Raw genomic sequence first — 16,773 nt, forward strand, 5'->3', positions numbered from 1 at the left:
AGGAGATCAAACTCAGATAATCAGGCTTACATTGCAAACATTTAACCCACTGAACCATCTCACCAGCATTTTGTTTCTTTGTAAAATTATAATAAAATAAAACTTTAAAATTCCCATATGCATTTTCTATTTCCTTTCTTTCAAAATTGCTTGAGTACATTCTGTTTTCATTCTATATACTGACCATCTACTTACTTAAAAAACTAATAACATTAGATTTTGCTTTATCATTGAAGATATATCAAAAATCTCAAATATATGGTGTCATAAAGAAGGGGGTATGGCAAGTCTATTACATAAGTTGCTTTCATTATATATGCCTTTAATCTTTAAAATGTGATTATAAATTATAGTGCTATTTCAGTTTGGGGGTGGAATATTAATGACTAGTAGATTCTCTGCTTTATTTCTTAAAAGTAAATGTAGAGAAAAGGGAATTCTATTTTTAAAAAGCCCATTTCTTTTTAGTTTAAGAAATTATTAATTTCAGTGTGACATTACACTTAAAGTTTCTAAAACTGCTTTACTAATGCCAGCATCAAAGTTCTCGAGAAGATGAATTGAGGAAAATTATCAATTTAACCATCATTATTTTCCTGATTGTATCCTTCACATCTTTATTCCTCAGGCTGTAAATCAGGGGGTTGAGCATGGGGATCACCAGTGTATAAAACAAAGAGGCCACTTTGAATGTGAGCTTTGAGTTCTCTGATTTGGGCACAGAGTACAGGAAAAGGATAGTGCCATAGAAGATGGTGATGGTCATCAGGTGGGAAGCACAAGTAGAGAAGGCTCGGCGGCGTCCACGGGATGCATGCATCTTGAGTATGGTAACAAGGATGAAGACGTAGGACAGGAGGAGGAGAAGGAAATTGCTGACAGCATTCACAGTGGAGAGTGAGAGCAGGAGGATTTGGTTAACATGAATGTCTGAGCATGAGAGGGCTATAAGTGAGGAGAACTCACAGAAGAGATGATCGATTGTGTTGACACCAACAAAGGATAACTGGACAGCAGAGCACGTCATCGTCAAGGCGCATGTCAGTCCCCATGCATAGGATGCCACCACCAGACTGAGGCAGAGTCTCTGGGTCATGGTTACTGTGTAGAGCAATGGACTGCAGATAGCCACAAAGCGGTCATAGGCCATCACCACTAGTAAGACGGATTCAGTTACAACAAAGGTAGCAAAGAAAAAGTATTGTACTATGCATTCTAAAAATGATATGATCCTGTCTTTTGCAACAAGGTTCACCAGGATTTTGGGAGCAATGACAGAGGAATAGCAGAAATCCACAAAGGAGAGGTGGCTGAGGAAGAAGTACATAGGGGTGTGCAGTTTGGGGTTAATTCTGATGATGAGGATCATGCCGATGTTGCCTACCACAGTGGTGCTGTAGATAGTGAGAAATATCAAGAACAGTAAGAGTTTCAGTTCCGGGTAATCTGAGAAGCCCAAGAGGATGAATATGGCCCCACTGTTATTTCCATATGTCAATAGCATGGTTTCTCTTCTGTATAATGTAGAATTTACCCAAAAATAAAAAGTAAAATAGAGAATGAGGGAGCAGGATGGGGTTTTTTTTATGCCTATACAGCTGCAATATGTTATGTTCTTAGGTTAAAAAGCAAATTACTCTTTGAACAGCTCAATTTTGAGCCGCTCAGAAAATGGAAGGTACACATTTTAGAAATCCCAAATTATTTGTTCAGCTTCTTGAAGGCAATACAATTATTGAGTTAAATTATATGCCAAAATGTAAGTTTTAGTGTTTATTATTGCAATAACAGGGAATTGTATTACCTTTACCTCTAGTTAATATATACCTAATACAGTAACCTCTCATTTTTATTATATATATTGATAAACTATTAGCCTATATAATATAAATTTTCCTAACCCTCTAAACAATGACAATAATCTCAAATGATTAAACATAATTTATATCATATAATATATTTAATATGCATATATATGAAATACTATGTACATTTTTATTATTCTGTTTGGATCTAAAAAGGATTGTGTATCTTACCCTGGGAAACTATTTTCTAAAATCGGCCTTAATAATTTTTATATGGAATATATATATATATTATTCTCTTTATCACACAAAGAATAGAAACATAGAATAGACTATAAGGATATCAAACTTTATGGAAGGGGAGAGATAGAGAGCAGTCTGCAGAGTACTTTACTAGTGAACACATGGCCCTGTGGTTTATTCCAATAAATGAAGTTAAAACAACTGTACATAGTAACAAGAGTTTATAGTCCCTATACTGGGGAGGTGAACCTATGTACATCTGTGTGACTAGCTTGCTAGCCGTTTTAGATTTTTTTATCCTGCAAACCAAGGTAGATATTGTCTGCAGAACATTTCTGAGGTCATCCTGTGACTCTACACATGTGTGCACATATATGTACGTGTGTGAGAGTGAGAGAAAGAGAAATGGCAGAGACAAGAGGACAGAAAGGTGGAAACACAAACACACAGAGAGAATCCACACACATATACACACATTCACACACATATATGTGTTCAAGAAGCACTCCATTGATGTGAAAATACAGACAAATCTATATACCTCTCTCTACTGTACTCACGTGTAGATTCAAAGATGTTCATTCATTTAGCAAGCATTATATCCATATTTGTATTTCTTGTCAAGATATTAACTTAATTGTTTCAAAACAATCATACTTTCCTTATGGATAACAAAGAGACTTAAAACTATCAGGCATAATGAGAAAAGTGTAGTTCAAACTAGGATATACTAGAATACAGTATCAAGATAAGACATTGCGTTAAGATATAAGTGAATCTCTCACCAGCAGAGATATATTGTATTTAAATATAAGAATATTTCATCTTGGTTGATGATGTCATACATAAAAATGACTTGTCATCATATTAAGCTATTTTCCTTATGTAAATGAATATCCACCTTTCTTTTTCAGCCTTAAAGCAAATCTTTTGCAGGTCAAAGTGGATCTCTGTGAGTGGGAGTGACATACACATTCTTGTATTTATTGTTTCAGCCTTAGAGACACAAACCCTGGAGACTAAATGTTGCTGATCTTTTACGGCAATTAAAATTAATTACTTTTACCTGATGTAATAGTTTTAAGATGACAGATATTTTTATTGAGTCATAAATTACATGTTTTATGAAGCATTGTATGGTATGCATTATTCATATGCATGTACAAGGAAGGGCAGAGTAACTGGTAATTATAAAAATGCACACATTATCTTTTTAACACTGAGAACATACAAGAGGCTCTGCAGGAGTTACTGACTATAGTTATCAGCTGATGTTGCCCATACTTACCTTTCTTTACTACTCAAGGTTAATAGTTAAATCTCCTACATAATTCCAAATATAGCCTGTGTTCACCAAACATCCTTTCTCCAAACTTTCTTCCCTCAGCCTGCACAAGCTCTTTTTACATGCATCCTTTTCCTTAAGTGCCCATGTTATTTCACAGTATGGTCTTCTGTTCTAATCACAATTTTTAAAACAATAAACATTTTATAAATAAATGATAATCAATTATATAAATATACATGTTTTAAATCTATTTATCCATCATGTTTTGGCAAATCATGCATTTATATAATACATAACTGAATTCAGATTTGTTTTTTCAAATACCATTTTGGTCTCTTTGTGTTTATAGCTATGGACACACATTATAGAGAAGAGGGAGACAGAGAAGTCTGTAGAATACTTTACTAGGGAACCCAGGGACCTGAGGTTTATTCCAATAACTGAAGTTAAAACAGCTGTAAATGATTATGAGCTAATAGCTGCTGTACTGAGGAGATGTACCTATCTAGATCTAGCCATTGTTCTCTTTTTGATCTCTTAATCCAAGGTAGATGATTTCTGAGGAACATTTATGAGGTTATCCTGTGGCCTTAACACAGTTATACATATGAACACATGAGAGTGAGAGAGACAAGAAAGAGTTAGACAGATTTTTTAAAATTGCATGGACTTTCTGAATTCCTTCTTTCTATAGTTTTATGCATATTTTCAGTGATGTCTGTATTATTTGTCCTTCATACGATAGACACAATTAAAAATTTCAGACATTTACAGTCGAATAAATTCTCATTGGACATCACATGATTGTTGTCTTTGGTTAATATTTTTCCCTTTAAAAAAGGAAAACTTTTATTCATTCTTTGACTGTCCCATATATCTATATAATGTATCTTTATCATATCTTTTCCAGTTTCCCCTTTTTACTGCTGCCTTCTGGACACAACATGGCCATGGTGATCATCACAGCATCCATAGTTACTCACCCAAGTCTTCGACAAGCTCAGACCAGCAGGACCAGTCATTTCAGGAGGTGGCAGCATTAATTGGACTCTATATGTTACAAAATAGGAAGAAAGAAAAGAACACATGAAAGTTGGAGGGAGACAATTTGGTTAATATTTAAACTGTCATCTTATATGGTCTTAAACACGCTTTTAAAGTTAGTTGAGCTAATATAATGCATGGTTAAATTAAGGGGGTTGGTTTGAAAAAATAAAACCTAATTATACCTTCTGAAAAAAACAATGATTTATTTTTACACTTCATCCTAAAATGGGTTATGTTAAATAGTTCAAAATACAAATATTCAGATTACATGATGATATGTTTTTATCTAAAGATACTTGTATATCCTATAAATATTATTCTATCTTCTATTACTGTCAGATATTTAGGACACAGAAACATCTTAAAAACAGAATTTTTCATTCTCACATAAAATCAAATTCATTGTGAATATGAGAAATAGTACTTGCTTTAAACAATACAAACATCTAATACTATGGCAAGGATAAATGTGACTATTCATGATACAGAAAATAAAAACCTTGTAGAGATTTTTAAAGGGGAAAATATGGTAATTGATTAAAAATGATAGGAGGATGCTTTCAAAAATATGTAAAATTACAAAAGTATCTCATAAAGCAGAATATATACCTTATGTATATTACTTTCATTGAGGAATGGATTTTATTACAGAGAAAATAGAAGTATAAAATCAAGCATATATTAATATTGTTATCAGATCAATAATCAATAAAGTTTTTGAGAGCTAGTGTTTATTTATTGATATGTAATTATATGTATGTGCAATAATTGCTATTTAATTAACTGATTCTCAGTAAATTTTAAAGAATAGCAAGTGAGATTAAGCCAAAATTAAAAGTAATTTATTGGATTATAGAAATATGACATCCCATATCAGGCTTTGTTGTACTAAACACTTTTTATTTTCTATTGATATTGTTAGAAGATGCAGGAAACAGAAATCCGAAAATGTATCTCCAGGATTGCACAAGCAGCAACAACTAATTGCTTTGGAGAAGGGATTCTCTGACTGACAAAATTTTCTTCAATTTGTATAGAAATCAAATGCCTAGATCACCATCTTCCATGGTACCATTTTATTCTTCTCTTGTGTGTGCCAAACCCTAAAAACTCCAGGATCACAATCAAAATGGGCTCTGAGGACCCTATAAGTGATATTTATGGATCTCATTGTAAGGAGCGAATGACAAGATCTCTGTAGTAAATTAGGAGTGTGGGGGTCACAGAAGAGGGCAGAACGGTGTGGGGAGGAAGGGAGGGAAGCAAAGAAAAAAAGTATAGCTCAATAAAAACATTAAAATAATAGAAAAAAAGACTAATAGACTTTCTTCTAACAGAGATCACATTTTTTACACAAGGGTAGGCTTCATCTGCCTAAGTTTTTGTCACCTTATCTGTAAAGGAAACATAAAAATGCTGAACTCATTCAGTTTTATAAAAGTGGATTATGACAATAGTTTATATAAGTTTCTTATGTAAGATGTAGAGAGGACTCATCAGTATTTATCACATCTCTCTGCTCTTTGGGGAAACTCTGTGGTGACTTGTCACCCTTTATTATATATGTAGTGGACTGGTCACACGTCTTATGTCACATATTCACATATTACACAGAGTTAAATGCTCAGGAGTAGCCTTCATTGTTCATCAAGAAACGTGAAACCAGGCAGTGGTGGTGCACACCTTTAATCTCAGCACTTAGGAGGAGGAGGCAGGCTTATCTCTCTGGATTTTAGAACAGTCTGTTCTACAAGATCTGGTTACAGGACAGGCTTCAAAAACTACAGAGAAACCCTGTCTCTAAACCACCCACACACCCATGAAAAAGAAAGACACTTGAATTAAATTGTGCTATCTTATGATACACTGATCCATATTGATTAATTTCCCCAATTTATATCTCATTATACTAATAATTGATTCTCAAGAGGGAGTGATTTCCTTGCTGTCACACTGATATTCCACAGAGATTGGTGCTTGTTTTCAGAAGCTTAGGATCATAGATTTTGATGATATACACACATAAAGACAGTAGCATTTTCTGTAGTAGAATCACCAGAAGCAGAAGGTGGCATAAAGTATGTTTGGCAGGTTGGTTGATTGAATCTATATAAATACATTATTTTGTAGTGGAATACACTAAAATAATAGTTTCTGAGAACTTAAAAGGTGAATTCTCTTCCTCACTGTATAATTTTATCATTATAACATATAAAAATGGGGTTTTCTTATTCTTTACTTTTTGATTTCTTGTTTGTTTGCTTTGTCTGAGACAGAGATTCTCTGTGTCACAGTCCTGGTTGCAAAGGAACTCCCTTTATGTACCAGGCTGCTAAAACTTGAGTTTTTTTTTTTTTTTTTTTTGGTTTTTCAAGACAGGGTTTCTCTGCAGCTTTTTTTTTTTTTGAGCCTGTCCTGGAACTAGCTCTTGTAGATCAGGCTGGCCTTGAACTCACAGAGATCCGCCTGCCTCTGCCTCCTGAGTGCTGGGATTAAAGGCGTGCGCCACCACCGCCCGGCAAAACTTGAGTTTTTTACCTTGATGCTAGAGTATGCATTAGTACATACCATGCTATGAGAATGCAAGTAGGAGGATATACTCCTTCCAAGGTAAGGGATAAATCTGCAGAAAATGCTGTTTGCTCTGCTGAAAGACAGTTACTGGTCTGAGAGGGAAACAGTGTGAACAAATGGACGAAAGTGGCTGTTTGTTTCTTTGTCATTTAATTTATTTCTCACTCATGAAAACCTCACCCATTCCGTATGGCAGATGCTGTATAGTGTTTTTCGCCCAGTCAATCAAATACTGGGAGTAGCAGTAAATAACCCTCAGCACTGTCCATGAAGGAACGTAGACATAAGAACCAAGTCTGAAGTAGAAGAGAGGATTTATTTCAGTTTTGAGAAAAGATGTTTGATATGTCACTCTTATGCATTTTTTCCAACTCTAGGCCAAGGGACAGTTTCGTCTAGATCATACTTTGTGTAATCTATCTAGTGTGAAATTTGAAGTACGATGGGGAGATCTGCAGCCTTTTCCATTAGGTATCACCAGACTCCCTCCTGCTGTGACTGCAGAAACTGTCCTTGGGCACTAATAGATGTCCTCTTGTGTCACATTCCTTACTAATAGAGAAACAGTGTTTTTAGGCAATCAGAAAGATATTTTTTCATCATTAGCCCTTTTAATGGTAAAGCATTTTTAAAATTATGTTTCCTTTTGAACTCAGAGAATGAAAAAATGTTCACTTTCTTGTACATTTGAGGAATGAATCCCTGTCAAAGCAGAACAATGGCATGTGTTGAAAATTAGACATGTTAATGAATATATCTTCATGTCTTAAAAATCAGGTGATAAATTGAGAAAAGCTTGTTTCTGGTGTTCTCTATATTCTTTCCTCCAAAACTGTCTTATTAATGCTTCAAGAATGTTTCTATCAGGATGAGGGCAAGTGCACATGAAGGGACTTGCTATATATTTGAACTTCAAGTTCTTAAATAATCCCAACTTCCCACACAGCTATAGCCTGCAAGTTTTCTTTAGAATCTGATCGTGTTATAAATCCTTTATTGAATCATAATATAAATAAAATTATTTATGTTCAAAGCCAAAACCAAATCCTATAGTTTATGTGTACAGTGTTCTATATCCATTATGTTTCCAACTCTCTTTTCCATTCTCTCCTACTCTGTGCAATTAAACAAGTATATCAAATTAAGTGATGTTTTTTCATATCTAACAAATTTTTCTAATCACCCTCAATTTTCCACTTGATTTATAAATTATAATAGCTCAAATAATTTATCAGCAGCCAATTGTCTTAATGACATGCTCTACATATTTAGTTTTCTCAAAATATTTAATGCAACATATTTGTTTTTAAAGGTATTTAATTAAAAATCTGGAGTCATGAATATAAAAAGGAAGTTGGCACACAAGAATATTTATTCCATGAACTACAGCTTGAAATAAATCCTAAAATTAACCAAATCAGATTAATTAGTTCACAAAGACAACTGATAACTTAGAAACTAAACCTGAAACAGTTTAGGAGAGCCAATAACTAATGACATCATTTACTTAAATTTTTCTGAAGATAGTGGAGGCTATCTCCAAACGTAGATGTCATTTCCCAGGGTCCTAGTGTCTAAAAGATTGGCTGATGAGAATTCTAGGTGAATGGAACCTGAATTTTAGAGAAAAACGTGTGAACTAACAAGTAATAATTAATATTTCTTTTTAATTAAGGTCATAATTACAATTTCAAAAAAGTTAATAAGATAATCAAGTATAATGCACAGATTTTAATTTTGCTGTGATTTCTGAATTAAACTCTCGACTTTAAGCACTTCTATTATCAAGGCCTTAGTCTAGGATAAATACAGTTAAACATTTTCTTATATCTTTACAGATATTTTCTATAAGCCCGCATCCAGAATCTGTTTCTAGGAGAGAGGTTAAACTACATTTTAAAGCACACATAAAGAATAATGTAGGTCTTTTCTCCAACCACTTTTAAATGTAACACATGGTTGAGAAAAACTGCACTGCTGTTGCACAGTTCATTCTCCAGGGATTTTCAGATGACCCTGAGTTGAGTGTTGTCCTCTCTTTGGTGTTTCTTCTCATTTATGGGGTCACTGTCTTGGCCAACCTGGGCATGACTGCCTTGATTCAGGTCAGCTCTCAACTGCACACCCCCATGTACTTCTTCCTCAGCCACCTGTCCTTTGTGGATTTCTGCTACTCCTCTACCATTGTGCCCAAAATGCTGGCCAACATCTTCAATAAGGACAAAGCCATATCGTTCCAAGCATGTATGGTCCAATTCTATCTGTTTTGCACATGTGTAGTCACCGAAGTCTTCCTGCTGGCTGTAATGGCCTATGACCGCTTTGTGGCCATTTGTAATCCACTACTCTACATGGTCATCATGTCCCCTAAGCTCCGCATGGTATTGGTGTCTGGCTGCTACCTCTGTGCATCAGTGTGTTCTCTGATTCACTTGTGCTTAGCCCTTGAGATCTCGTCATTTAGTTCAAATGTGATCGACCACTTCTTCTGTGATCTGCCTCCTCTCTTAAGCCTTGCTTGCTCTGATGTCACTGTTAATAAGGTGCTGCTGTTTGTTGTAGCCACCTTCAATGAGAGCTTTAGTATTGTGATTGTCTTCACCTCCTACTTGTTTATCCTCATCACCATCCTGAGAATGCGCTCTGCAGAAGGAAGGCGCAAAGCCTTCTCTACCTGTGCCTCTCATCTCACAGCCATCACCATCTTCCACGGAACAATTCCTTCCATCTATTGCCCATCCACTTCAGAAAACAGTGGGGATGCCGACAAAGTGGCCACAGTGTTCTACACTGTAGTGATTCCCATGCTAAATCCCTTGATCTACAGCCTGCGAAACAAAGACGTGAAAGGTGCTCTCAGGAAAGTTGTAAACTCTAAGATATATTCCTAAAGAACATTATATTGTCAGTGTGCAAATTTTTATGGTAGATACTGGCAGAGGGATGAATAGATGAAACCATGTTAGGCTACAAAGAGAAGAAACAAGGCAATTCAAAGTGACTGTTTGTTATGTGGTTTTCTTTTTCCATTTTGTGACTCTTAAATTTACAGGCAAAACATTTAAAAGATATCACAATTGCTTTTAGACTATTGGAAAATATGCAGTCTTATAACGAAAATATTTTTGTAATATTGAATAATGCAAATGATGGTTTTCAATTTTATTGATGTCTGTGACTCTGTATGTGATCTTTGCATGTGAATGTAGTGTCCAGAGAGGACAAAAGAATGTTGGGTCTTCTGAGACACCTGATGTGTGTCCTCATTATGGTTGTCAGGACATCTAAAAGATAAGAAAGCCATTGTAACTGCTGAGTCATCTCAACAGCCTGTTTACAGGGCATAAATCATGCAAAAAAAAACCTTGAATTCCTATAAAATAAATGCTTCCAGCTCATTTTCATTATGTCTATTAAGTACTGTCATTGTAGAGAAATTTAGTAGAATGTCTCTTTACTTGTTTTTTTTTTCTCATTTTTTTATTCAAGATTTCCATCTCCTCCCCCTTCCCTCCCCTCCCTCCCACCCATACCCCCACTCTACCCCTCTCCAAAGACTCTTTACTTGTTTTATATCTAATTCTGTGCTCATGCTTACACTGCTACTAATGAAATAGTTGAAGTCATCCCTTCCATGCTCTATTCTTATATACACATATAGTTTTCATTTCATTATAGTTATTCTTTGTTGACTGAACACACACACACACACACACACACACACACACACACACAGTGCTTTCTCATTACTTTCAACCCATTCATATGAGTTCCTTGACCATTACCAATATTCTACCTTCTTGCTGCAAATCTCTTTCCTATGTTCATGATTTTTATCTTGTCTTTTGTGACTCACAAAGTTCAGTCAGGGCCATCTATGTGACCATGGGTTTGCGACTACCCACTGGAGCATGATACTTCATCGATGGCTTTGAACCTGAAGACAGTATCTTTACCCAGATATTGTCTATCTATAGTCATGCATAGCCCATCTATGGCCCGTAGTTCAACTTACACCTCTTATAATGATGCAATGTCTTTCATTTCCCAAATTTTCATGTTTCTCAGCCACATTCATTTTCAATTCTGTCTATACCATTAACAGTTTTGTATTCTACCTTAGCATTTACTCCAATTTGTAAAGTACATTCAGTTGTTGATAGAAGACTTTTTCTTTGTATCTGTGATGTTATTAAAGCAATGGACTAGAGTTTAGGAAAACCAGGTTGGTGTCTTCATTCTGATTTTATTTGCCATTAAATTCATTTTCATTCATTTACTTTTGAAGTTTTGTACAAGCACCTAAGTAAATACTTCTAAACACATCTTTCTTTTTTTTTTTTTTTTTTTTGGTTTTTCGAGACAGGGTTTCTCTGTGGCTTTGGAGCCTGTCCTGGAACTAGCTCTTGTAGACCAGGCTGGTCTTGAACTCACAGAGATCCGCCTGCCTCTGCCTCCCGAGTGCTGGCATTAAAGGCGTGCGCCACCACCGCCCGGCTTTTTTTTTTTTTCAGTTTAACTTTCTGAGATTGACTTAATACTCTTAATATGATTACCTGAATTTCTTACAAATGTTCTATTACATGAATTCCACTGTATATAACTTGTCATTTTCATCTCTTCCTCAGTTGTTGCACACCTATGCTACTTCCACATTTATTCTATTGTGAATAGTGCTACAATAAATGTTGATTTAAAACTGTCATTAATTTAATTTTTCCTGCTGTGGTGGAAAACACCCAGGGAATGCTCTTTGCAGAACTTTCCAACCACTACTTCAGCCCAATGAATTGAAAATTTTCTCAGCAAACAAAATGAAATTCAGTCAACGTCTTAGTGGCTTCAAGTGTAGAACGCAGGAAAGACATTTGCCTGTTTGCACCCCAGCAAGAATGCATTGTTCTTATTTCTGGACATACAACATAAAACTATTTCTCTAACATTGCTCTGAGTTTATCCTTTCTTGGTTTACAATCATAAAACATACATGAGTAGACACTTAAGTAATATATGATACAGAGAAAGAACATCTATTTAGAAAAATTATATGATAAAGCTACTGCTTTCTCCAGAATACCATAAATTAATATAACTTATCATTTCCATGAGACCTCATGAGGCAAATTATACTGCTGACGTGACAAAATGCATTGTGTAGTTTAGAACCTGGGTGAACATGGAAAGGAGGCATAAAAGACTCAACTGTAATGTTTCAGATTAGATATGTTTACATTTATTTTTGTGGGTTACCTTAAAATAATATATTTAAAACATATAATTGGCCAGAATACTATAAAAAATTTCTTTAGTACAATTCCATGTTATAAAATCACCTTATCCTGACTAATATGAGATGATAGTCCTATGTCAACCAGATATTTAGGGAATGAGGGAAATTTTAAAAGAATGAAATGCAACCTATTAACTTTCAATGATACTTTTGACCTCTTTAAGTGAGGCTCCTATGCAAGCACTACGATCCTACTTTCATGGAATGCTAATGGTTTTTAATGATTTAAAACTCATTCACCCTATGAATAAGATAATAAAAATAATATAATTTGGTAAATCCTTTCAATTTTATGTATGATATATGATTTTAAAAGGTATTATATACATGTCTTAATTTTTGAAATTTAAGAAATAATTATTATTCCATTCAAGTTTCTTTAAAATTTTCATGCTTTTTGTATTCACAATTCAAATTACTGCTTCTCTTTCCTGTTCTCTTAGTTTGATATTTTTGAGGTAATCATCAAATAAACATTTTCAAGATAAATACTAGCATCCACAGCATTATTTATTGAGTTTAAAGTTTAAAGCATTCCTGACAACAATGCTCCAAACAATCCCTTGTTATCACCAGTAGTATTTATACCTGGACATAATTCACCATATAAATCTTGGTAGTCTTCCCAAAGTCTTTTTAAGATGTGTTTTTAAATGCTTTTGTGTTAAAAATTACTTTGCTTGACATGATGTTTTGCACATGGATTTCTTGAAAGGTTACATCCATCTAACAATACACAGAAAAGTACAGCATCGGGTCCTAGATTGACATTTTAAAGCCAGAAGAAGACTCAGGTAGAACAGAAAATGTGCATGGTCGCATCTTGTGATATAGCTCTCCGTCTACAAGTCATAACACAATGCTGACATCTTTTTGTGTTTATGCCTTTGTCCATCGAGTCAAGCAGATGGATAGTCCAGAAGCCAAAATTTTGCCATTTCTAGCAACTTATTTTGATTTTCTCAATGATTTGTCATTGTTTTTCCTTTGTAAGTCTACTACAAAGATTACACTATATTTTGGTTGATTATGATGAAGTTTAAATGAAGTAGTATTTATGCAAGCTTTAGAAAAATCTAAGTGTGTATTATTATTATCCAATTCTACTCAATAGAATGTGGTCTCAGCTGTGAATTAAAATGTTTCCTAGCAATATGATAAAGGAAAGCTTTGTGAGTAATACTCATGCAATGTGAATTATAGTTCACACACACAGACACACACATACACACACACACACACACACATTACATACTGAGCCCATTTACTTTAATGCTACTTGTATGTTTCCAGGACTGATCACTTTGTATATTTTAAGATATGTGACAGTTAGACATTTTATTTTTGGTTTGATATACACATAATAGTTATACATATTTGGGGGAATTCTGATGTTTTGATTTCACACAAAAATTATTCAATTATCAAGACAAAGCAATTCACCTGTTCTGCATTCAATTCAAGTTTGTTTTATAGTGAGAACCCAGAGCTTTGATTATTAGCCACAGCAGTGAGGCATAAGCTAAAGAGTCTCACTGCTCTCTGTAGCTGCCTAAGACATCTTTCCAGAGATCTTCTCTCAGATAAAGCTGGGAGTCTTCACTTCCCTGCAGAAAAGAATTGTCTAACGTGTCAGTATGAAGTAGAATTGGAATTTATTTATTGTTCAGACAATGTATAAGCCACACCTAACTGTGGGTACTTTCAAGAGAGTTGTCTCAGTCAAGTGTTTTTATAAGAATTTCTATGGCTTCTGAAATTACATTGCAAATACTTCCTATGGAAACATAGATTTGATAATACTGCTAGTAATAATAGTCATTGGATAGGCTTACTGTTTTAAGATAAACCTCTAGGTCCCTTGGTTTGTTCATAAAATTAAATATTTTCTTTCTATGTAAAAGTTCAGTGCTTTGTTCATGAGATTTCCAGAAATTTCCAGGAAATTTTGATCTAGGAAAAACAAGTAAGGGGATTATTAGTAGGGTCAATAGACGTAGACACAAGAACAACTCATTAATATTTTAACACTTTATTTGAAAATATCTCTGGTCAAAGGAATGTCATTTAATATTTATAATGGTAAAATTCAGTTCAAATGATGTTTGGTTTTTTTACATACACTTTATGTTATTTTAACTTTATTGCTTTTGTTGTGCAAAAGCTCCCTAAACTTGGATGGTTCCACAGAAAATAATTTTTAGTCTTCCAGGACATACATCTTTAGTTTAACTTTATTACCTCTATTATGGCACAAAAATTCGTCTTTGCTTTACATAATGGATCCTTTTCCCTAGAGCTTAATTTACAGAATAAATGCTCTGCTTATGAGAAATGCTTAAAATCTCCCGTGCTGGGGAGAAATATCTCAGGTTTGTTCAAAAGCAGAAGGTTCTAGTTACCTGAATTTGGAAATGGACTCATATTATTGAAATTTTCATTTTAAAATGTGTCTTCCTTTCCTGTGTTCTAATGTGGGTTGCACATGAGAATGCTTCAACTTTACAATTGACAAGGAAAAGATACTTGGCGTTTTATGGAGAGACAGTTGATGATAAAAGAGAATCAATTCTACTAATAGCAAGCATGAAATGATTCAGACTACAGAAATGTAAGAAAGCCTTTTACCTTTGTTTGTCTGTCTGTTTTCCTGTCTCTAGTTTTCTTTATCTCTTTGTCTCTTTCTTTCTCTATCTTTGTGTGTGTGTTTTACTCTTTTTTGTTTTGTCTTGTTTTTACTAACTTACTTCATGAAATCTGTATCTTCTGCCAAAGGATGAACTTCTTTTTGCCATAGGCAATGCAAATCAGGATGTTGAACTGTCTCTATAAACTAGTCATGCAGTTAGGTCTTGTGAACTTTGTTTGCTTGGAAACAGATAAGTATTTTGTGATCAATTTAATTTGAATTTATCATAAGCTAATTTTATGTGTTCAGCAGAAATAAAATCACAAACCTGATTTCTAAAATTTTTCAATCTTATCAAGAAAAGTTTTTCAGGACAGGCAGTGTGGCACACATCTCTAAACCCAGCACTAAGGAGGCAGAGGCAAGCAGATGTCTGTGAGTTCGAGGGCAGCCTGATCTACAAGAGCTAGTTTCAGGACAGGTTCCAAAGCAATAGAGAAACCCTGTATTGAAAAAAAATCAAATAATAATAATAATAATAATAATATAAACAATAAAAAATTTCTGACTTTTTAAATTGTCCTTTCCTATTGTTTTTTATTACTGATTTTATTGAGTTATGCATTTTTCTCTGTTCTCCTCCCTACCTCTCCAGTCCCCTTCTACCCTCGCCTATATTCCCATGCTCCCAATTTATTCAAGAGATCTTGTCTTTTTCTACCACCATATAGATTAGATCCATGTATGTTTTCTTAGGGTCCTCATTATTGTCGAGGTTCTCTGGAACTATGAATTGTAGGCTGGTTTTCATTGCTTTATTTTTAAAAGCCACTTATGAGTGAGTACATATGATAGTTGTCTTTCTGGGCCTGGGTTACCTCACTCAATATGCTCTCTAGATCCATCCATTTACCTGAAAATCTCAAGATATTTTTTTCTGCTGTGTAATACTCCATTGTGTAAATGTACCACATTTTTCCTATTTATTCTACATATTTAATGAATGTTTTAAAATTATTTTTCCTTTTGTTTGGAAGGTTATAATTTAATTACATTTCTCCCTCTATACCCTCTCATATACTTCTTCGAGCTCTCCTTCCATAGCCTTTATCTTCACTAATTATCATTGCATACATATATGTATATACATTTATATTCCTAAGTATAACCTGTTCTGCCCATGTAGAGTTACTTGTGTGTATGTTTTCCAGGCTGGTGTTTTGGTACCATGCAGCCAATTGACGAGAACTTTCCTGGACAAGAGTTCCTCTCCCGCTCCAGCTTTAGTCAGTTTCCATAGTTCGTTCATTGTGCAGAGTTGAGGCCTGATGGGCTTTTTCTTGCTCAATTTAGCAAGTTTGTTAGTGTCTTTTCTTCATTTCTTCCTTCCCTTCTTCCTTCTTTTGTTATTTAATTTTAATTTTTTTTTTTTTTTTTGAGACAAGGCTTTTTTGGTGTAGCCCCAACTGTTCTGGAACTTGCTTTGTAGACCAGACTGGGCTGGACTAACAAGGATTCACTGGCCCCTGTCTGTCAATTGCTGGGTTAAAGGTATGTATGCAAACCAGGCCTTTTACTCTCTCTCTTACAGTTGACAAAGAAATCAAGACAACATGACCTTTATTGGTTTCTATTTCACTAAACTTAGTTCAAGACAGAAGAAAATGCCAGTCTTTTTGTTTGAATTTTCCTGTTTTCTTTGCATTACTGAAAAAAAATATGCCCAGCTCTCGTTTTTTTTTTTTTTTTTTTTTTTATTCTAGAAAGTCAGAGAATAAAATTCTCTCAACTATGGGATTGTGTTTTTACTGTCATAAGTTTTCACTTTTTTAAATCAGCCTCTTTCCTCTGAAACTTACTTAAGAAATCCTGAGAAGTTGTCATTTACTTCTTTCTT

The 16,773-nt window shown here is 34.4% G+C and overlaps 2 protein-coding genes across 2 annotated transcripts; one reads left to right on the forward strand and one right to left on the reverse strand.

Annotated features, from left to right (window-relative positions):
* Positions 1-538: 538 nt before the first annotated feature.
* On the reverse strand, positions 539-1,504 carry LOC119818780 (olfactory receptor 5D18-like). Its single transcript, XM_038336559.1, has one exon. The coding sequence runs from the start codon at positions 1,502-1,504 to the stop codon at positions 539-541; it is 966 nt and encodes a 321-aa protein (XP_038192487.1).
* Positions 1,505-8,912: 7,408 nt separating this feature from the next.
* On the forward strand, positions 8,913-9,848 carry LOC119819458 (olfactory receptor 5L1-like). Its single transcript, XM_038337676.1, has one exon. It carries the CDS (start codon positions 8,913-8,915, stop codon positions 9,846-9,848), a length of 936 nt encoding a protein of 311 aa, XP_038193604.1.
* Positions 9,849-16,773: the final 6,925 nt, after the last annotated feature.

Source organism: Arvicola amphibius, chromosome 7, assembly GCF_903992535.2.
Source record: "Arvicola amphibius chromosome 7, mArvAmp1.2, whole genome shotgun sequence".
NCBI lineage: Eukaryota > Metazoa > Chordata > Mammalia > Rodentia > Cricetidae > Arvicola > Arvicola amphibius.